This window comes from Carassius carassius, chromosome 45, assembly GCF_963082965.1.
Source record: "Carassius carassius chromosome 45, fCarCar2.1, whole genome shotgun sequence".
Lineage (NCBI taxonomy): Eukaryota > Metazoa > Chordata > Actinopteri > Cypriniformes > Cyprinidae > Carassius > Carassius carassius.
In genome coordinates this window covers 17,772,086-17,795,575 of record NC_081799.1, presented here as the reverse complement: position 1 = coordinate 17,795,575, position 23,490 = coordinate 17,772,086, and the positions used below count along the sequence as shown (strand labels likewise).

Genomic DNA, 23,490 nt, shown 5'->3' with positions numbered 1-23,490 from the left:
CTCCCACAGTATGCTTCAGGTCATGTCTGGATTTCTGAAGATCTTATAGAAGAATCTCTGAATTGCTATCTCCAATTCTGACATAACATGAATGATGCATTGATTCAACATTTATTGGCCAAAACCAAAAAAAAGCCAGACTATTGACTAGACATTACTGTTTACATGGAAAATGAATGAATGTATTATCTCTATTAAGCCCTTCTTGCTGAAATTTATGTTACAGTTATTATAATGATAATAGTTTTATTTTATTGTCATTAGAATGTGATGCTTGTTATAAAAAGAAAGCCATAAACTAATTTCATGTTGACTGAAGGCTTAGCCATTATTGAAGAAAATGTCCTCCAAAACAAAGACAAATAACGAGTTAAATTATAAGGGTACTTGGAATATAATTGAACACATCACGCTTTATGCACAAATAAGCTTATTAGACCACACCATTGCCTTTTTAGAAAAACAATGATTCAACATGAAGAATGTCTTTAATCAAATTCAGTTTACATTTATATGATATCTATATTTTCTGCTTGTAGATTCTGATCTCAGGGTCTGTAGTGCCTCCTCTCATTTGTTTGTAGGAATTGAAAATGTACTCTTTTGTCACTGTAGGACACCCCTAAAAATGTCTGTCTCTTATGCCCCCTTTATTTTTTGCACAGTTGTCTAGTTGGCACACTGAAGTTGATGAAGCCGTCGTATTGTTATTTGATGCAAATATCATTAAAATTTTAGACATCTCAAGATCATTTTCAAAATTTATTTTCATCAATATTCTTTGAAAATAATAATGTATGCCACTGTTGAAAAATTTGGCGTTTCCAATACGTTTTCTTGATGAAGAATGTCATTTTTACATTCAAAAACAAAAAATGTTTTACGGTTTCTACAAAAATATTAAGCAGAACAACCCTAATAATAAAGAAATGTTTCTTGATTTCTGAAGGATCATGTGACACTGAAGACTGGAATAATGACTGCTGAAAAATTCAGCATTACATCACATCAAATTACACTGACTAGTGAAGTGAATTTGAACTAATTTATTCAAATAGAAAACTGTTGCTTTAAATTATAATAATATTTCAAAATATTATCCAAAACATAAACTGTATGGAGATTCAGTACCCAACGTTTGACCTGCGCGTGGCGCTGAAACACCATTTTCATTAAAAATAGTTATTACTTTCGCGGTTTTTATTTATTTATTTATTAATATATATCTAGGCTATATTGATATGTCCTCACGTATCATCATTGTATGTTTGAAATATCTGTTATCAACTAAATACATATTTTTCCCTTCTGGTTGTATTTTAGAACTTTCTCTATTGATTTTGGCATATGGATTACAGAGTACATAGAAGCCTGACGCATTTTTTGGCAATGCTGACTATGATGTAGTAGGTACTAGATAGTCAGCCAAATAGGTTATGAGACATAGCCAGTGTTTTACTCCAGAAGAGGGGATTGTATTTTACTCTAGTCAGTCCTCACCCGTCAGGTCTCAATAACTCCCTCAGGCGTTGAACTCTACTCGTCTGAGCAGGATAACATCAGATAAAGCACAGGGAATAAGGGAAGAGCTGTTAGACGTCGGACCATGCGTGAGGGATTTTGGAAACTTCTTTGTATTTTCATGTTTTCCTTTCGTGCTTTTAAAGCTTCGGCAGCTATTTATCAGATTCCAGTGAGACTGCAGCGCACAGTGTCGGAACACAACACTGGAGCAAACACACTCAGCAGGTAAACCTGTCACCGACTGGAATGTCTATAGCTTTATCGAACTGATTTAAAGCCTTATTATATTGCAGAATTATTGATTAAGGTAAATGAACTCGAAAAACCTTGAATAGTTAAACAATTATATTATTGTCTAATTCAACAGAATTTTATTTCTAGTGGCTTGCAGCTTTTCTACATGTGTATGTTACAACATTTCTGACGCTTAATACATTCTTGAAACTGTGTCTATATGTATGTCTTTTTGTCAGTCATTCCATATATCTATTTGTCTGTTTTCTATCTATCTATCTATCTATCTATCTATCTATCTATCTATCTATCTATCTATCTATCTATCTATCTATCTATCTATCTATCTATCTATGTGTCTGTCTGTCTGTCTGTCTGGTTTATCTATCTATCTATCTGTCTGTCTGTCTGTCTGTCTGTCTGTCTATCTCTGTCTGTCTGTCTGTCTGTCTGGTTTATCTATCTGTCTGTCTGTCTGGTCATCTATCTATCTGTCTGTATGTATGTCTGTCAGTCTGTCTGGTTATCTATCTATCTTATCTGTCTGTCTGGTTTATCTATCTGTCTGTATGTCTGTCTGGTTCTCTATCTGTCTGTCTGTCTGTCTGTCTATCTGTCTGTCTGTCTGTCTGGTTATCTGTCTGTCTGGTTGTCTGTCTGTCTGTCTATCTGTCTGTCTGTCTGGTTCTCTTATCTGTCTGTCTGGTTTTCTTGTCTGTCTGTCTGTCTGTCTGTCTGTCTGGTTCTCTTGTCTCTCTGTCTCTCTGTCTGTCTGTCTGGTTGTCTGTCTGTCTGTCTGTCTGTCTTTCTGGTTCTCTTATCTGTCTGTCTGTCTGTCTGTTTGTCTGGTTCTCTTATCTATCTGTCTGTCTGTCTGGTTCTCTTGTCTGTCTGTCTGTCTGTCTGGTTCTCTTATCTATCTGTCTGTCTGTCTGTCTGTCTGGTTCTCTTATCTGTCTGTCTGTCTGTCTGTCTGGTTCTCTTATCTGTCTGTCTGTCTGTCCCAAACCCATCTGTTAAGCATCCTGTGGACCCCTGATTATTTTCCCAGAAAAAGCATAAACCAGACCAAAGCCAAAAGTAATTGTTTAAAATGAAACATTCATTTTCCCCAAAATTTTTATGGTCTTACGTGTGGTTGAGGTTAAGCTATTTAGTCTAGACATGTGGAGCTTGTGTGTCTGTGGTCCGGTCACAACTAATCACAGTCTTTCCTGTGAAAAAATTAAGAAAAATGACTTGATAATTAAACAACCAGAACAGGGTCACAATCCTGTGATGTTCTTAATCATCTGAGACGTATCAGAAGGGAAGTTTCCCAGATTGAGTTTAGAAAACAAAGCATGTAGATTCAGGCACACATTGGATTTTTGTTTTAGTTCTCTTCAAGAATGTCTGTCAGACTCTTCTGGGGTGTTATATGATTGTCGGGAGAGAATAAATCATAAATCGGTCTCCTGCGGTAAAAGAAAAAAGATATGCTTGTGCCACTGAGAGGGTCTCTCAGAGGACTCTAAGTCCACTGTACTGTATTTTATCTCACTTTTGAAGTGAAGGAGATTCATGAAGAACATAATGGCACTAAAACTATTGAAGCCACACAACTGTTTACTTTGCAATGGCATCAATCTAAGTTTTGTAAATAAAAAAAAAGTGAATCTCAAGCTCTCTACATACATCACTTATTTTCCATGATTTAATTTCCTTGTTGTCTGATAGCAAATTAATTTGTGCATTAATTTCTCCATGGATGAAAAAAAAAATTCTGTTTAATTCTTGAATTTGCTGTATTGTGATTGGTCTGGTCTTTGTCATTGTTATTGTTTATTCAACATGGAATGAATAAGGAACTGGTGCCAGTACACAGTACAGAAGATTGTTTCATGCCAGACACAAAATGGGACAGAGACCATTGTGCAGCGACTGTTCCAGAGTTGCCGATGGCCTGGACCGTGTTCAAACCTCATCAGGTACAAAGAAAAGAAATGATCTCATGGTATACACTGGGTTATACTCCACTATTCACTCTTACATTAACTTGGACGACAGCTAACAGACTCTGTGTGTGTTTTGCCTCTCTATATTTTCCCAGCTACAGAACTCTGGTGAGACCTGTGTACAGAGTGACCTACAGGAAAATCACTTCTCTGGAATGGCGATGCTGTCCAGGATTCCATGGAGAAGACTGCAGAGAGGGTGAGGGAGCTCATTTTTTGCTGATCTCAAGTTCACTGAAGCATTACCAAATCATTTGAATGACTGTAAGGCAAAGGAATTGTTTGATGTCCAATTACAACGACATTTATTAGTGGCGTTTGCTAAGACAAGCAATATATAGCACAATTATCAAAGAGATTTTATGGTTGGCATCTTTTGACTTGTGACCCTAACAACCGCATAAACACCACTTAGAAAACTGGATAGCAATGCCTTAGCAATCAACTGGAACACCCAAACATATGCTACTGTGCATCCAAAATCGAATACTTTCCTATTAGGATATATAAATGGCCATAAAGCAATAGGCGCGTTCGACTTGAAGTAGCTCTACACAGATTGATCACTGTATGACATCAAAGTACCGCGAGAACGATAAGAGAGCGCACGGATCCAATGCATTCGAATTGCTCTTGTGGTACTTTGATGTCATACAGTGATCATTCTGTGCAGCGCTGCTTCAAGTCGAATGCGCCTAATGTAACTGAAGCTGGTAGGTCACATGACTGTAACAACATGGTGGATGTAGTACATCTAAATTTCATTCATACTACCCATATTCATACTATATGGAATTTACTTATTTTAACGGTTACAAAGTAGGTTCTAATTCAAATGTAGTACCTACTCAAACAGTATGCAATTTCAGAAACACCGATAATGATTTTGTGATTTGCCTCACTTGTGTAAACAAGCAATCTGAAATGAGGATGCCTCCCAGGTTTTTTTTTTTTTTTTAATCTAAATTCATGTCCCAGTCACATTTTCTCAGTTAAATAAACATTACTTACACGATCAGAAAAAGAAACATTAATATTTTAATCAGTATTCTATGAATCTTAAGTTAGTGTTTTTAAGCATTTTACATTTATCCCAAAATAATTTTAATTAATGTGAATTTTTAGGATCATCAGTCATCAAAGCTTGGTAAATATTGTTCACAGACAAGGAGATTTACTTTAAATTACACCAAGCTGATTACTTACTCAAAGATCCCTCAGATCATGTTTTCAGGTCATTTCAAGTCTTATTTTGAAGTAAAAGTGGTAATATCTAAGTGGGTGAGTTTTACTTTCTTTTTTAATTAATTAGTCTTCCTATTAATGCCATTTATATTCTTCATTTAGACTGATTCGCAAATGTGGAACATGCACGAACATGGGATTTATCGCATGAACCAATCACAGCCGAACATAACCAGTCATATCCAGTCATATTGCAATGGAGGCATTGCCTCCTCTCACTTGACTTTCCCTCATTCATTCTTAACAACCCCCCTCCCACCACCACCGCCAAACTCACAGCTCACTGCAAATTGTTTGCCTCTAGTCTGCCCTAGAAACCCCTTAGAACACCCTAGCAACCTCCTAACAATATCCTAGCAACCACCCAGAACATCCAGATATAGAGATTTATCGGTTGGCCTTTTTTGACTTGTGTATGCCAGCAACCATATAAAAACGACATAGAATACTCTAACAATACCCTAACAACCACTCATAACACCCTAGCAACCACATAGCAATGCCCTGGCAACCACCCAGAACAGCCAAGCATCTAGCAAGACATTTGCACGGGCGAACACCACTCACATTTGACTTGGCATGGCTTGGTGGGTGGTTCTTTTTTTACATTTAAATCTCTTAGCAACAAGGAAAGATCCCTTACATTTCATTGTGTGGGTGAGAATGTGAGTGACAACAGCTGTCCTGACTGTGGAAATCAAGCATCTGTGTGAAATCTCAAAGTGAATGTGTTATAATTATATGCCCGTCTGAATGTATTTCCTTTCTCGCAATATAAACAATAGAAACTTAAATGCATAAACATGTCTCTACATTAACCAGGGGAAACTGCATTATGACCGTGCTACAAAGCATGCTCAGATTTGCAATAGCTAACATTTCAAGTCAAAAGTCAGAGATCTCATCATGAATATTTTCACTATACTGACTCACTTTGCTGTTATCCTAGAGAGATAATAATAATCTAAACCGGCACAGCTCTGGGTCTTCAGATATATTGAGAAAATACATTTTAATTAACACTGAAATAAATAGCTGGAAGAAAATATTTTGAATTAAGGAAATGAGTTGGTGCTTTGATTCGTTTTGATTAATTTGACATAGTACAGTTAGTTGTGGTAGAGGACTCAAGAGTCCAAATATTTTCTATCCCAATGGGGATAATTTACCCATGACACACATTCCCATGTTTTTCTGGATTGGGATGGTTTGATGGCCCTCCTCCCCGCCCAAAGCAGACAAGCTGGCCCGTCTGCGGTGTCTCTTTTCAGATCATCCCCTGTGAGATGCAGATGATTTAGTTTGGGTCAAATCCAAGGGCGCCATGATCTCTGACATGGTAAATAAATCGGAAATCTTCATTCCCCATCCCTTTCTCCTTCCTCCCACTCCTTTATTCCTTCTCTATTGGGCTCATAGCTTTAGCCTGAAGCTGTCAATCCCCCGGGTCTTGGGCTTCTCTGTGTTTGGTTTATTTAAGAACATATTTTTGGAATTTGGATTGTGACTCACAGTCAAATAGCTCAAGTTAGGTCAAAGTCAATCCATGTGAAATACCAACATTTCTAGTTGTCATGTGTAATGAGGCCTAACGAAAAATGCTGTGTCTGATTTCACTGGATATAGAGCCTTTTTATATTTTCGGGTTTGAACCGTGGAAGTAAACCTTAGCAGGTTAAACTTCTATTCGTACTTGGTAAATGGGATATCATAGCAAATATTATTTTACCTTATCCAATTTGCTCCAGCAGCAGCTGTATTAGAAACCACAAATATTTTAATGCAAGAGTTGAATAGCAAGAAGAAATTTATAAAAATACTTTTTGTTATTCACTCTAGGCATTCTAACTATAAGAAACTGCAACTATGCTTTCTGTGTAAACAGCCCATAAGAATTCCTAATTTTGAATGGTAACAGTGTGTATTTGACCGATCAATATAATTGAAACCACTGTCGCACCACACAGACTTGTGCTTTCTCGGTTGTCTTCTGGCAGGATTCAAAGCTTGGTTGTAAGAACAAGCCAACTATAAGAGTGAACAATCCAGCCATGAATGTAAACAGAAATGCAATAAGAAACTTTTAAACTGATTCATGCTCCCCTGGAGTTGTGCTTTGAATGTTTATTCAGCTCAGTTTGACAGTTATTGAAAATTGTGTGACTAGTTGAGGTCATGTTCAACCACTTTAGTGATGTTTTGTCCTTCAGGAATGTACAGTGTCATAAATTTGTGTGCCTTGTATTAAAAGATACCAATGTGATGAAGTTGTTTGTTCGTTAATGCAGTCCAGACAAAGAAATCGTTTCCCATCCATCAGATTAGTCGTTTTGTTGCTGTCCCTCCCTAGGTTAACTTTTTGTTCATCAATGCATTCCTTGTATATTAAGACCAGTTCCTCTCTTCGTCTCAATAAATATTAGTATGTCAAGAAATTGGATATTCTGATCAGTTGTGTTTGACAATGTGAAAAGGATAGCTTTATGTTTGACTAAGAAGGAGTAGACGTCAAGGAATGCACTGGTGCAAAGTTGTTGAGATGCGGGTGTGTGGTTGCAGCTGGGATCGACAGCTGTAAGAGATCCTTTGTCCCATAACCATATTTCAGTTGTCACTAGAGTGCAACCCCCCCCCCCCCAGAGATAGCATGCAACAAATCAAAAATCCTTAACAATTTAATGTAAGACTTGGTTATGTTTTTGGATTTGGTGTAGAATTTTTATTGATATCTCAATTGATATATAAAACAAGATTGATAATACACTATCATTTAAATGTTTTTTTTTTTTTTTTTTTTTTTAGCAAATCAGCATATTAGAATGATTTCTGAAGGATCGTATGACACTGAAGACTGGAGAAAGATGAAGAAAATTCAGTTTTGCCATCATAGGAATAAATTACATTTTAAAGTATATTAAAATAGAAAATAGCTATTTTAAACTGTAATAGTATTTCACAATATTATTATTTTTATTTTATTTTGATCAAATAAATGTATAGACTTATGAAACATAATAAACTTGATAAGACAATTTCTCAAACTAATACTGAATATTTTTGAGAAAAGTTTTTATATATACAGCTCAAGACAGTGTTTCCTTTTTCCATTAGTAGAGTTATGATAGAGAAGCTAAGAAATATTTTCAATTCAGTTCTGGGCTGCGTTTTTCCAAAAGCATCGTAAGTGACCCATTGAAACCAATGGAGCTACAATCAACTCAAGCTTATGATGCTTTTGGGAAATGCAGCCCAGATGTGTTTGCAAAGTGCATTTCTCAAAATACATCTCTCTTAAAAATATTTTATCTTAAGTCAACATGTGCACTTTAAAATACATTTGTAAAATATTTTGTCTCCTTAAATTGTTTTTATTATTTGCTGTGGCTCTACATTTTTTTTTTTTTTTTTACTTATTTAGTCTAATTTATATTCACGGTGCAAATAACAGTGGTTTGAGGAATTCTATCCCTAAAAGCAAATCTAAACAAAAAGTTGAACTGATTTATTTTACAGTAATACATAATAATATGGCTCCTTTGGGGTTCCTGGATCCCAACCACTAAACCCTGATTGGTAGACTAAAGGCATTAGTCATTGATGGGAACAATTCCCATCAGCAGAATTACTCTGGTACTCGAACTTCCCATAATGCCCTGGTCAAAGTCTTATCAAAGTCTTATCTATATCTACATACTGTACATAGTCTGCTCCAGCTGTCTTTCTTACTACCCCCATACCAGGTTTCAAGAAGGCTTGGCAGAGGTTCAAATCTATCACCTGCTCTACAAATTCCGTTAAATTGAGAATGTGATCAGTACCCCTAGCCGTGAGAGTGGCTGTGGGAAAATGGGATGTCTGTGGTGTGGTATCTCATGATTGAGGAGGACGCGTGTGCTCCAGCCCCCTCAGCTGCCTGTAGTGGGTGAGATCATTTCATTTCTGTGGTGGAGCACAGATGGTCATGCCAATGGAGTCTACCTGTTGTTAGGTTAGCTTGTACGACAATGAACCCAAAATTGTATTTGACCTATGATGAATATAAGCTGTTTACCAATTATTTCAATCATTTTCAATCATTTTCAGGTCACAGTCTGCGGTTTGTCCTCTTAAACATAATTCACACTGCACAAACAGATGCCAACAAACAAGTTCAGTGGATTTTGTGTTATCCCTGTTCACGTCTGTTGACATTAGCCAATGCTTGTTTTCGCTGACTAAACATGACTAAACATGTTCTGTCGTTGTTTGATACCGTTTAGTACTTCTGTTACATTGTCTTCCCTTTGGGGATTTAAAATTTAAATGGGGTGTGAACCTCCAAAAAAGTATGTAAATTAGACTAAATAATTACAGAGTAGGGCTGAATCAAATTGACTAAAGCCCTGTTCACACCAAGAATGATAAAAATAAAGATAACGATATTAGAGTCCACACCAGTGAACGATATTGTTTCTTTATTCTAAGCACAAGAGCGTTTCTCACTTTAAACTCTTGAGCTCATCACGGTAGGATTGATTCTGATTGGCTGTCAGTGTTTTTATCGTTCATTAGCTAGAAAAAATAGTTCTGAAAGTAATTCCAATGATATTGTTTCTTTGTGCCTTCATTGTTATAGCTGTGGTGTGAACTCTGCAGATTTCCACTTTGCTACAGTCCATTTTAAATGAGCCTTGGCCCAGAGAAAATGCCTGCGCTTCTGGATCATGTTTAGATATGGCTTCTTTTTTGACCTATAGAGTTTTAGCCGGCAACAGCGAATGGCACGGAGGATTGTGTTCATCGACAATGTTTTCAGGAAGTATTCCTGAGCCCATGTTGTGATTTCCATTACAGTATCATTCCTGTATGTGATGCAGTGCCGTCTAAGGGCCTGAAGATCACGGGCATCCAGTATGGTTTTCCGGCCTTGACCTTTACGCACAGAGATTGTTCCAAATTATCTGAATCTTTGGATGATATTATGCACTGTAGATGATGATAACTTTAAACTCTTTGAAATTTTTCTCTAAGAAACTCCTTTCTGATATTGCTCCACTATTTTTCACCACAGCATTGGGGGAATTGGTGATCCTCTGCCCATCTTCTGAGAGACACTACCAACTCTGAGAGGCTCTTTTTATACCAATCATGTTGCCAGTTGACCTAATAAGTTGCAAATTGGTCCTCCAGCTGTTCCTCATATGTACATTTAACTTTTCCGGCTACCTGTCCCAACTTTTTTGAATGTCTTTTTTTTTTAGACCAAGAAACACTGATGAAAGATCTGACCCAGCCAGACTCTCCAACCACCTCGTCACCAACTTACTTGCTTGATTCCTGCACTGCCAGTGTAAGAAAAATAGTTTTAGGGGGAAAAATAAAGTATGAAAGCTCACTGGGACAGTACCCTATTAAAAAGTACATCCATGCACCTTATTTACCCGTAAAGGATGCGTTTTCGTACCTTAAAAGTGCATATTTATAACTAAACTTTACATATTAGTACCTTAATGGTACATATTAGAAGCTTTTGAAAATATACTGCCTCAGTGACAGCTTTTGTACTTTTATGAGAGTGTAGGCTATGCATAATAGTCTAAAAACAGTATCACAAATGTAATTAGATCAGAAACATGAACATCTTATTTTAAACAAAATGGAAGACAGCAAAGCTGTAAGGTGTTGTAGGATATTTGCAGCTGGGATCAACAGTTGTAACAGATCCACAGCAATGGTATTCCAATTATCAATAGACATCAAATCCCAGTGATATTATGTATCAAATGAAATGTCCGCAAGAATCCAATTTTAATTATTTAGTTTTTTTTTTTTTTTTTTTTTAAGCACCTGGGGGCTCTAGTTTATTAGAGGTAAGGTCCTTCACAAACCAAATGAGTAAATGGAGACTTAAGTGAAGTGCATTGAAATTAGATTTGTTTAGTCTGCTTAATGTATACTATATGCTTTAGGGGGATAAACTTCCCAGCCAATGAATCTCAAAGAGGAAAGGCATTCAGTGACCAGTCTTTCTGCAATGCATGTGCCCAAAGTATTTATTCGAAAGCAGAAACAGAGATTGAAGATAATTACTAATAAGATTAACAATTAATTCAGCAGAAGCAAAGGCTGATGACGATGATCTTTAGATATGGCAATACAGTTAATTCCAATTCTGTCTTAAATGCAGTTTACCAATGACCCCTTTTATAAACTTTATTCACCCAGGAGAACATGCAAAAGTATCTTGTGTCTTCATAATCTCTGAAAGCCCCTTCAGTCTCTGCCAAAATGCTGCTAATGGGTGTGGAGTCTTAATGTGGTCACTTTGCATGTCTGATTTGTGCATTTGTACTTCTCTTAAGACACAAGTCGCACTCTGGTTTGGTACATCAATACATCACTGATGTCTGAGCTGGCATGTTTTTGCATAACTTTATTAACCATGTCAGTTTTAATAAAACCGTTGTGCTAGTTCCAAAAATGGCCAGTTTAAAGCCTCTCTCACATCTGCAAAAATCATAGAGGCTCAGTATCTGCAGATCCCATTGAGCTGTGCTTCTTTACAGCTCATCCGTTGGGTGTTTTTCCAGAATACCCCAATGTTCAGCCTTCCACTGATCTGAGAGCAGTCCGGTATCCAGCAGAGCTGTGTGTTATGACCAAGGCACGAGGAGAATAGGCATGTCAGACAGCTGAACTTTTCATTCTGCTTTTGCATAGCCTGCCAAACTTAAGCCAAGGTTTAACTTGCACACAGTCTTTCTATCATACATCACCAAGTGCCATGAAGTCCCTACAAAGTAAATATTACAGAATTTGAGTTTTTCTGAGCAAAACAGATACAGAATGAATGGCATCCTTTGGGTTTACCATCATGGGTGTTTCCAGACGTGTAGATAGCATTGCCCTTTAATGCAGTCCTTATGTCTTTCCATCCAGAAAAACAGGAGACATGTCAACTTTTTCTGCTCTGTTGGATGTGTATATTGTGGTGAAGGGTGTCTAATTAGTTATTTTGCATTTTATGGAATGAGATAATGTCCCTTCATGAGGTCTGGCATCCAGAATGTCCTTTGATGACACTGTGACATGTTTGTGGCCTTTTGCAGTCAATTGAGAGCAGATGATGAAGCTCGTAGTTGTAATAGACTTTGGTCTATTAACTACCCACGTTGACCAGAAATTTAGCTGTTGTTAAAATAGTTGAAGGTACATGGGTGAGACTGGGGCTAGCTGTCACCCGTCAATGTATATTTCTTAGTCTTGTTTTTTTAAATAATATGCTGCATCATATATATATATATATATATATATATATATATATATATATATATATATATATATATAGTTTGAGCATATAGCTTCATTTGAATGTACACGAACAAGCTTTGTGTTTCAGGTTGTTTATATATTGGTTTGTGTAGCTCCTGTGTTTTTAACTCGCTCCTGTGAATTAAGGATTTTTTTCTTAGTAGATTTGTTTGTGTTTAGTGTGTTTAGTTCCTGATTAAATCAAGTCTTGTTCTAGATTTTATCACATTCAGTGTCCAAAAAAAAAGTTTTGGGTTGTTACAAATGTTTTTTTTTTTTTAAGAAGTGTTAGGTTATGCTCATAAAGCCTGCATGCATTTATTTTGTAATACAGTAAATGGTGCGAAAACAACAGTGTTGTGAAATATTATTACAATTGCAAATAACTGTATTCTGTTTAAATGTATTTTTAAATGTAATTTACTCTTCGCAAGAAACATATCTTTAAAACAGTTGTGCTGCTTAATATTTTTGTGGAAACCGTTATACATATTTTTCTGGATTCTTTCAGGAATAAAAAATTCAAAAGATCTTGAATGTAACTTTTGAACAATTTAACATGTCCTTGCTGAATAAGATTTTTTTAATCTTAGAAAATCCTAACTTTTAAATGGTAGAATTCATCAAATTATGTGTAAAATGGGAACGGCAATTATTCTGTACATTTAAAGTAGACCAGTTTATTAATTGTATCTCTGATCTCATCATCTGGTGATCTTTAAATTCTAATCTCATCATTAGGTAAAAAATAGCTGTATTGCATTTCAAATGTCACCACTAAGCGATCCCCTGCCATTCATCATCATCTCAATTCATGCTAAATAATTCCCAAATCTCTGCTGTCTGTCTTGGAAGATCTGTCTTCTTCCATAGAGAGATCCAGCACCTTGTGGTTGTCTTCAATCTGACCAGCCCTATGCTGTGAACAGCATCTCTCTCAAATGAAAAAGGTGAATGTTGGGGAAACCCAGAGTGAGATATTTCCCTTCACTAGGATTCCATGCAAATGGAAATTCATGGCTTGCCAGCATCTGGTTTTCCTGTTCCTTATTCTACCCCTGGGAGAGATGCTAACCAAAAATGTAATTTAACTCATTTACTGTCTCTAACAAATTCTCTTTGTTCACTGTTTTTTTTTTTTTTTTTTTTGGTTTCACACTGAGGTTTTGGGATTGATTTCATTTTTTGACTACAAGCCTGTGACTCCAAGAAAGAAAAAAAAAATTCCAAGGCGGGATCCTTGGAATTTTAAGCACAGTGTGAATGAATGTGTCTTTGTTAAGTTAACTTGTGAGAACATCACAAAAACTTTATTCAGATCACTTACTTTGACTAGTATACAATTATAAAATTGCAAAAACATTGAACTGTGATAGATTTGACTTATGACACGACAGATGGCTGAGAGATTTATAGCATTTGCTTAATCCATTCACTCTATCATGTATCACTTTTTATGGTTAGAAATTCCCCTTTCTCTACTGTCATACTTCATGTTACCTTGATGTGAATCTCTTTCTGCATTCATCCTTTTAGAGTGCATGAACTGTACTGGTTATGCTGACATCAAAGAGCGCTTGAGTGTCATTGAAGCTCAGGTAAGACACATATGTAGGTAACCTCTTCTATCAACCAGTTGTGTTAATATAGTGAGCATGCAGTTTTGCTTTTTTAACAGATAATGTTACTGAGAGATGCTGAAGCGCCCCCTCTCCCTCAGCCCAGCCAATCACATGAGAGAACAGCTGATAATGAAGTGGACAGGACACACCCCTCACCAATAACACCCAATGCCATTGGCCGACCAGGTGAGAAGAAAATAATTGTTACTAAACTGTTCTTTGAGAAGTGTAATTTTATTTAGATAATTAAGATAAATAGAAATGTGTGTGTTTATATATAGGACCAATAGGACAACCAGGACTTGTTGGGCCTCCAGGTCCCCCTGGGCCTCCTGGACCTTTAGGAAAGATGGGGTTTCCTGGAAAACCTGGTCCCATAGGACCTAGAGGTAAGAACTATCTCTATACTTTTATACTTCTATACTGGGAATATTAAAACAAATATTGAGCTTATTGAGCTCCTCTGCTCACTCTACATGACCTCAAGGGCTGCAAGGCCTTCCAGGTGAAAGAGGCCTTCCTGGGCCACCTGGACCCCCAGGGCCCTTCTCCATCAGGGGAGATGTTTACACTCTAATGGCTAAACAACATGCCCAGTGTGAGTACAATAGTCCACATTAAACAATCTATTTTATCACTTTATTTAATTTATGGCATTAAAATAATGCAGCACTAAATGAAAAATGAAATGAAAATATCAAATGCTTAAATTATTGTTATATCGAGTCTTTGCAAACACTACAGCAAACTGTTATTTCTCAACTTGACCATAAGATGGCAGCATCCGTACAGTATCAGCTTAAATAAACCTCTTGGAGAGCTGGCTCAGTTTAACAGTCTGGTTGGTTTCTGTCTGTCAGCAATTAATCAGAGTCATTTGTTAGCTGTCTGTGAAGCAGCATGAATCTGGATAACCCAGATAAGCTGAACCTGAGCACAAAATCCTACTGAATAGAACAGCAGTACAGCTGCACAAGTTTTGTTTTCACCTCAGTATGGCCATATCTTACATGTTGCAGATGAAGATAGTGACTTAGCTGCCTATCGTGACCTGCAGGCTTTTCTTGGTCCTCCTGGGCCCTCGGGCCCTCCTGGTCCACCAGGTACGTTAGAATATCAGAGCATACATAACAGCATCAACTTGTACTGCCCAGCCATTTCTTCACACACTTCCGTCCATACATGCTGAACAGGGCCTGCCGGACCACCTGGACACCCAGGTGCACCAGGGGAAAATGTAAGTCTAAATCTAAATCTAAATCTATCTATCTATCTATCTATCTATCTATCTATCTAATCTATCTATCTATCTATCTATCTATCTATCTATCTATCTATCTATCTATCTATCTATCTATCTATCTATCTATCTATCTATCTATCTATCTATCTATCTATCTATCTATCTATCTATCTATGTGATGTGCTCTAAGGTATGCATTTATAGTATGTATAAATAATTGGACAATATGTATAGATGTACAAGGCACAGTATACCAATTAATTCACATTTATCATAGGATGCCTTAAGCTTTTCAGCCACACCAGGTGACAGGGGACCCAAAGGAGATCCAGGAGAAAGAGTAAGTCATCAAAGACCTACATTTGTGACTCTGGACCACAAAAGTAGCACTGGTATATTTGTAGCAATAGCCAACAATGGGTCAAAATTATAGATTCTTTTTTTAATGCCCAAAATCATTAGGATATTAAATAAAGATCATGTTCCATGAAGATGTTTTGTAAATTACCTACCGTAAATATATCAAAACTTAATTTTTGATTAGTAAAATGCATTGCTAAGCACCCTCACATTTTCAAATAGTTGTATCTCAGCCAAAACATACGTCAATTGGTTTTGAAAAATTGACCCCTTATGACTGGTTTTGTGGTCCAAAATATATGTTGTTTTTATTTGAGCTAATTCGATTGCATTACTCTGTTTTCAAAGGGACCACCTGGAATAACAGGAAAGCAGGGACAGCCTGTGAGTGCACATAGTGGATTGCATTTCTGTTTTCACAGTTCATTCACTCATTTGTTTGCTTGTTTTATTTACCAATTATTATCATAATTTTTTTTCATATAATTATTTTATCATATTCACTTTATTCTTATTATCTTTTGTTGTGAGTAGGGTTTTCCGGGTCCTAAAGGTGAGCCGGGAGAGACTCCATCAGAGGTAAGGCTGGTGCCCATAAAAATTGGGGTGATTTTGGAGTTTTTGATTGTGCAGTTATGAGGATTTATTGTCACATGCTAACGCCGCTTTCTTGCAGGTGCAGCAGTTGAGGGAAGCGCTGAAGATTCTGGCCGAGAGGGTCCTCATTCTAGAACACATGATCGGCATTCATGGTGAGAATTATGGATTAATATTAATCTAGATTTCCAGTTATACGTTCTAACTAGAGGGCAGTTGGATTCCAGAGCACCATTATGATCTCATGGAACAAACTGTTGCTGAGGTTAGCGTGTGATGCAATTATTTAGTAATGACTTTGAGGTTTCATGGTGATAGATTGCTTTTAAGAATGCAAAATGATATCAGAGGACTAGAAATATAAAGCCAACTGCTTGTATTTAGACACATGGTTATGCAACAAGTTTTCCTTTAATTTTGTTTCTTTCCTGTCGTCGCTCTGCTCAGATACTCTGTTGGACTCTGGTTCTGGAATAGATCTCCTGGCGGACTTCATGCTAACAGGCAGTGCTAAAAATGTTGGCGCTGCCAAACCCTCCTCTCCTCTTACCTCAGACAGAGAGTAGCCAGACTCTGTTGGGTATGGAGAGTTAATAACAAACACTTGTGACCACAAGGCCTTTATCTCCTATCTGTTACTTTAAAGGACAGATCCCTCAATGTATTATGAGCTTGATAAGAGTGGCACTGATCTTTTCTACATTATTTACTTGTATTTCATGTTCATTTTTCTTTACCTGCCAAAAATATGTTTTTATTGCCAATCACAACCTGTTTTACTTCCACAATGTGATGTATTTCAGTGGCTGGTCTTTATTTTAGCCATTTATTGGATGGTGAAAAGTGGGCGTTTTGCTAAAGTTATGAAAATCTGGCTTTTAACTTGAAGTGTCTATTTAATGAAGTTCATTTCTTTTATTATAGTAAAAGTGAGGATTTTGGATGGGCAGGATGTCTGGGTTAATTAATCAACAAAGATGATACTTGATTATACAAAAAAAGCATTCTTGACACTATTTACTTCTTAATGGTTGTTATGTGGCATGAATAATGATTCAATACTGCAGTCATTCAAGCTGAAAATAAATGTTTTATCATAAAGACTTTCCAGAAAACAAAAAAGGCCCCGTTTTTCTTGTCATTTCCTTTTTGTTTTCTGATTGATGACCTATAATGACCTCATGCACATAATTATATATAGCAGCCTTAGTCGTGGCTTTGTATAAAAACAATTCCTGCCTCAAAACTCACAGTAAGCAAAAAATAGACTAGAATAGAACTTTAAAACCATATTCAACCCTTTGTCTGCATAGAAAGTGCAAAGTCTACCATAATAAATTGAGTTTACACCTCTGCTCACCTGTTTTTATTCATAAAACCTATCATTGACTCGCTGAAAACCAAGAATGGCCGAACGCACCAAGGGCTGCTATTAATAGGGCTGCAGTGAATAGCTGGAGAGACACAAAAGGCCCTGTTGACCTTGTTCGCAGAGCTCCGTTCAACACGCCAGTGTGGCTTTAAGCTTATTGTTGCACTTGAGCATTTGTAATCCCCTCGGGAGGGAACGGAATCTTTCCGAATCTTGGGCTTTTTCTTGTTGTTGTGTTAAGAAAGTGTTTGGTTGAAAGGTTTCTCACGGTAATGGTTTACGTTACTGAGAGCCAAAACCTGATTGCTAGTATTTTGCTTTGCTTTCTTTTGTTTTTTTAAATCAACTTTATGGGAAAATATTAATTTATTTTTAAAATCTATTATTATCTGAGCAAGTTAAATTGCAATAACAACTGCAGCTAGACTTGTTTTTATCTCTTTATTGACAAAAGGCGGATACAGAGCTTAAGGAGAAGACGACACACACATGGACGTGAACAAACATGGAGAAATATGGGAAAGGCAGTTTTTACTCCTGTTCTTTATCTTCTCCGTGGGTGATGACGTAGCACAGGTTTTTGTAGTCCAGGTTGCCAGCCACATCCAAGGGGAAATTTGTGAACATCTGGTTTACCTAGGTAAATTTTGAAAAACCATGATTAAAATCCATTGAACAATTGTTATATATTTTGATATCAAATAGTAAACTTTAATGATTTTAAATATTAAATGTAAATTTGAACTGGCATCTATCTCATAGACCGATAGAAAGGAAAGTATAGTACCTCAGCCTCTGTAAATTTGTCTGCCTGGGACATAAGGTGATATTTTATCCTGTGAGGAGAAACAAAAGAAATATATGAAATGCTGTGCATTTCAATGAGACCGTTTCCAGTCAAAGGTCGCTGATGTGCTGAAACGTTTTTACATTTACATAAATCTACATACTCTTCTCCTTTAAGGATTCCTGTGCCCTCTGGGTCGAAGATCTTAAAGGCATTGAGAATAGTCTCTTCAGGGTCTGTACCTGTTAGTCACAGAAATGTAACAGATTATTGATTAGTTTGTAATTATAATACTCTAATACATGTTAATTAACACATATAGAAGTCATTTCTGGGGGAAGCTGCATCCAAAATCCTAGCTTCTGATGCTAAACTGTATGATTCTTATATCAGTATGCATTGTGCCTGATATCTGCCGGGTTCTGCAGCTATTTGCACCACATTAGTATGATTATCATTTCAGTGTTGATAAATCTGATCCTTGCCTTTGAGCTTCTCTCCGAACATGGTGAGGAAGACGGTGAAGTTAATAGGGCCGGAGGCTTCCTTTAGCATTTCATCAAGCTCATCGTTGCCAACGTTGAGACGTCCTGCCAAACATGCACATACAGAGATACACATTAATACATAGCGCCACTTCCTCTGATAGTTTAAATGGAGTGTGAGTGAACTGGAATGCTTGTAGATGCTCAATGCAATTAAATAGTTGTCGACCTTAAAGGCCACACTGAAACCTGAAAATATAAGGGAGGTTTTAGGATTTTGAAAATAAAATAATTACAATTTTAAACCTTTTCATCATTTTTGGACCCTGCTATATCAAAATGTAATAGTATGATGACATTTGCAACTAAATCTGTGACAAACATAGCGTTGTAATCGCATTTAGGCTTCACAGCATTCAGCAGGGGTCTAAAGAGAGGCCACTGTAATCCTTAAAACAATACTCTTGTTAGTTCAATAGGATAAGCCCCTTTTAATATCTGAGACCTAGCTTCAGACTCTCCAGTATTTACACTGTATATAGTCATTCAGTGAGGCTTCACTCACCCAAAGCAGCAAATGTGTCCCTCAGGTCGTTTTTGTCAATGAAGCCATCTCTGTTCTGGTCCATGATGGTGAAAGCCTGGAGGAGCATTCAGATTTACAGAGGTAAGTAAGTACCTAAAAATATGCCAGAATAAAATGTTTAGGTGTAAGTGAAGCCTAGAAATGACCGACCTCTTTGAACTCCTGGATCTGTGACTGCTCAAACATGCTAAACACATTGGAGCTGGCAGCTTCCTTCTTCTTGGCCTTCTTTGGTGCCTGGAAATCAAGCAAAAGTTGATTTCTTCCAGCCTAATATTTTTTAAATGCAAGTTTGAAGCACACAAAACGTTAAAATCAGTGCAGAAATAACATAAACCTCTAAGACGTTTGTGCCATTTTAACCACTCTATGGCATGAAATTGAAGTACATCACAAACTGAGTTGCATTTATTCAACACAAAATGTCACAGACAATGATATTCACTCAGTTGAAAACCTTACTAAGATTAAAACAAAGTTGCTCTCATCACAAAGATCAAGGTACATGGAGACAAAACTAATAAAATTGTCATTGTCACAAATATATAAATCAATCCATAGAAGATGTACTTTTTAACATAACATAATACATTCTCTCAGTCTGAAGAACAACACCGTTCACTTGCACCAGCATTTCCATGTTAAAGAGTCCAAAAGCAAAGAGACACACTCCTACCATTGTGTAGAGCTTCTCTTTACTCTGTTCTTGGTCTCAAAAGCCTGAGGGACACTCAGACATCGTTGGTTTCCAGCTATATATTGGCACAATTGGCTTGAGAGCCCACCTGTTCTATGTTTAGACAAAGGAGGAGGAACAATACAAGAATACTTGCCATATAGAGAATCACCCAGCCCTTGCACCCCCCAGTTATTGTTACAGACAGATGCTAGGTGATGTGATCATTGTTTGTGGGCTTTGCTATCTTGGGATCATTTGGAGCGTCCTAACCCCTTAAAACTCTTCTATACGTCTAATGTGTCGTTTAAAGGCATTATGAAGCTGGCTTACTTCTCACATCAGTGCGTTTGGTCAGATGTTGATGTTATGTCTTCGCTACATGGATTAATTCAGTGATTTGATGCCCTTGTTACAGTGGTGGTCAGTAGAGACACTTTTTTGACCAGCTTTCAAGTCTGCAGACAAGGCTTAGGACCACAATCAAGTCAAGTCAAGTCACCTTTATTTATATAGCACTTTAAACAAAATACATTGCGTCAAAGTAACTGAACAAACATTCATTAGGAAAACAGTGCATCAATAATGAAAAATGACAGTTAAAGGCTTCATCCAGTGCAAAAAGTTTCAAACATTCTGGATGGATGCTTAAACTAGTGTAAGAGATAACAGAAATGTAATATATAATATATATATATATATATATATATATATATATATATATATATATATATATATATATATATATATATATATATATATATATATATATATATATTGCCCTTTATCAAGAATTATATTGCCATAGACTAAGGTAATATATAATTTCCACATACATCCGTTCTTGGGGTAGATGAAGATAGTTATAAAAGCCTCATAGAAAAATGTGTAATGTTAATAATATCTATTTGTGGATTTGTGTATCAATCATAAATGTCAACAATATATGCTTTTATTTATATATGCAACTTTATTAAAACAAACATATATGCAAAATAAAATAATAATAATAAAAAACGAATCTGTATGTTTATATATACCCTTTCTGTAGTATACATAACATATATAAACATATATATTTGTATGGGATACATAATGAAATTGCACTTTTTGAATAGGTTTCATGTATGTAATTTATCATTTTTTGTGTTTCATTTTGGACAGTTTACATGGGTGAGACTGGGGCTAGCTGTCACCCGTCAATGTATATTTCTTAGTCTTGTTTTTTTAAATAATATGCTGCATCATATATATATATATATATATATATATATATATATATATATATATATATATATATATATATATATATATATTATTTAACCATTATTGCCCAGGAATAGATACAGTCTATTAAACACATGCTGACCTTTTGTGACAACATGCCCCAGTGGTGGAGTACTATATTGTCACACTATATAGTCAGCTGTCACAATGGAAAACTGTTGTTACATGGCTTATTGATTATTGCATCATTATAATGACATATTTTCATTTGATATATAATTGCAATGAAAATACATGTACATGTAAGCAACACCAAAGCATACGTGAAGCTGGACTGCTCTCTCAAACCCTTTATTCATGAAGAAGGTTGTGAATTCTAATTGATTGATCTGTATGTACAGGGCAAAATGACTGCACATTATTGGAACATTCACATATGGAACTCATCCATTTAAATACAGTCATCTTAACATGAGCGCAGTAAAGCCCTTGGCTTCAATTTGGCATGCAACAGTTATGAACAAATTGTTTCTGCTTTGTCTCCCATTATCTGTTGCGAACAATCAGACTGAACAAAAGCCATTCTCAGCACTACAAATATAGCCAGTCATCCCATGCTTGCCAGATTTAAATGTGCTCTTACAAACAGCCAAGTAATGTGCCGTCAGATTGCCATAAATAATCTGTCCAGCTATCTGGCACGGCAGCAGGCTGTGTAAAGCTTGTTTTAGCAGTGTCCTCACAGACAACTGAACGAACACTGGCTAAAAGAGCTGTGGAGAAGAACTGCACCATGGGATGTTTGGAATGTCGCTGTGATCTCCTGCTTGGCATTGTGCATGTGTGTGTGTATGTGTGTGGTCATGACAGGGAGCGTGCCCATGTTAGGTGTGTGACTAGCAGGTGGGGCCCGAGAAGGAGTCAAGGTCTGCTTATGTGTGCTAGCAATAACACAACTGATCAGGAGCCTGGAAGGGAAGTGTCATCTTCCATTACAGCTGCTTCTTACTGTCAATCACATTAGCCATATGGTTCCATCACATCTCGACAAGCCTGTAAATGCATGCTACTTTATATGACCACACAGAGATGATGATACACTGCCCTCGATCTCTTTATTTTTAGTCATATTTGATGTTCCTCTCACTGTTCTTTATAGTAAAGTTAGGTAATTGGGCCATGTTTTGATCTCTCTGGTAAAATGTCTATGGACATCTACGATATGTGTGTCTTTCCAAAAAGTTTGTTTGTGTGTGTCAGGCCTGTTCTTTTACTAAAAATAAATAAATATGAAGGATCAAGTACTCAAGACTTTTTAAAATGACAATATTACAGTACATTTAGTGTTCATTTGCATATATGTGTTTTAGTGTGTTTCAGTATTATTGCAGTATCACTGATATACTATCAGATTTTGGTAATATTTGATGTAGATTAAAAAAAATACATTTAGATTTTAATTTTACATTTTCTGATTTCATTTTAATTTTTGTTAGAGTTTGTTGTGTGTTTTTGTGATTTTTTTGTATCATTTAATGTCTATATAGTTTATTAAATAATTTTTTGCTGAAACAAAATATCTAATAAGTAATTATGTATATATAAAAATTAATTTTAATTATATTAATTATAATTAATTAATTATATATATTTTTATAACAGTACATGAAATATGTGGACTATTTAATAAACCAGAACAAAATTCAGTGGGGTAAAAATGTAATGATTTATTTATTTGTTTATTTTACTTCTTTTCTTTTTGCAATTTTAATATTTTGTTAAGTAATAGTATATATAATTTGAAATAAAAAAATATACATAATATATGTGTACAGTTTTACATTTTGTTCATAGTATCTTTCTTAAAAATATAAGAGTATTCAGTTGTAGTTTGTTTGCCTGCAGATGGAGCAGTTTACCCAGTTCTACAAGTTTTTATAATACTCCACTACAAAATATATGACCTGCACAACTATAGTTCGAACTTCATAGACTTACATATTACACGATCGGTAAGCAATTTACATTTCAAATGTTATACATGAGTATTTATGGTAAAGATGTATTGTTTATCAGACACCTATCCTCTGCTCATCAGGTCTAGGTGTGCATGTGGAAACAATCATGCACACACATCCCCAGAACAATGCCCTCCTCACATCTCTGCTTGTCTCTTCATTATGTTCATTTGCCGTGTCTTTGCATCTCCATAATTAAAATCTAATCCTGCATGCCGACTTTTTAA

At 36.1% G+C, this 23,490-nt stretch overlaps 2 protein-coding genes across 2 annotated transcripts; one reads left to right on the top strand and one right to left on the bottom strand.

The window, feature by feature from the left end:
- On the top strand, positions 1-17,466 carry LOC132127179 (collagen alpha-1(XXVI) chain). Its single transcript, XM_059538872.1, has 15 exons — positions 1-1,749; positions 3,606-3,728; positions 3,851-3,954; positions 13,827-13,888; positions 13,969-14,098; positions 14,194-14,304; positions 14,394-14,510; positions 14,932-15,015; positions 15,106-15,149; positions 15,433-15,495; positions 15,864-15,899; positions 16,050-16,094; positions 16,192-16,267; positions 16,560-16,961; positions 17,018-17,466. The coding sequence occupies exons 1-14, from the start codon at positions 1,607-1,609 to the stop codon at positions 16,676-16,678; spliced, it is 1,257 nt and encodes a 418-aa protein (XP_059394855.1). The 5' UTR covers positions 1-1,606; the 3' UTR covers positions 16,679-16,961; positions 17,018-17,466.
- A 445-nt stretch (positions 17,467-17,911) lies between these two features.
- On the bottom strand, positions 17,912-20,122 carry myl10 (myosin, light chain 10, regulatory). Its single transcript, XM_059538737.1, has 7 exons — positions 20,019-20,122; positions 19,493-19,579; positions 19,322-19,397; positions 18,757-18,861; positions 18,435-18,513; positions 18,272-18,320; positions 17,912-18,120 (listed from the first exon to the last, which is right to left on the bottom strand). Exons 1-7 carry the CDS (start codon positions 20,019-20,021, stop codon positions 18,016-18,018), a joined length of 504 nt encoding a protein of 167 aa, XP_059394720.1. The 5' UTR covers positions 20,022-20,122; the 3' UTR covers positions 17,912-18,015.
- Positions 20,123-23,490: the final 3,368 nt, after the last annotated feature.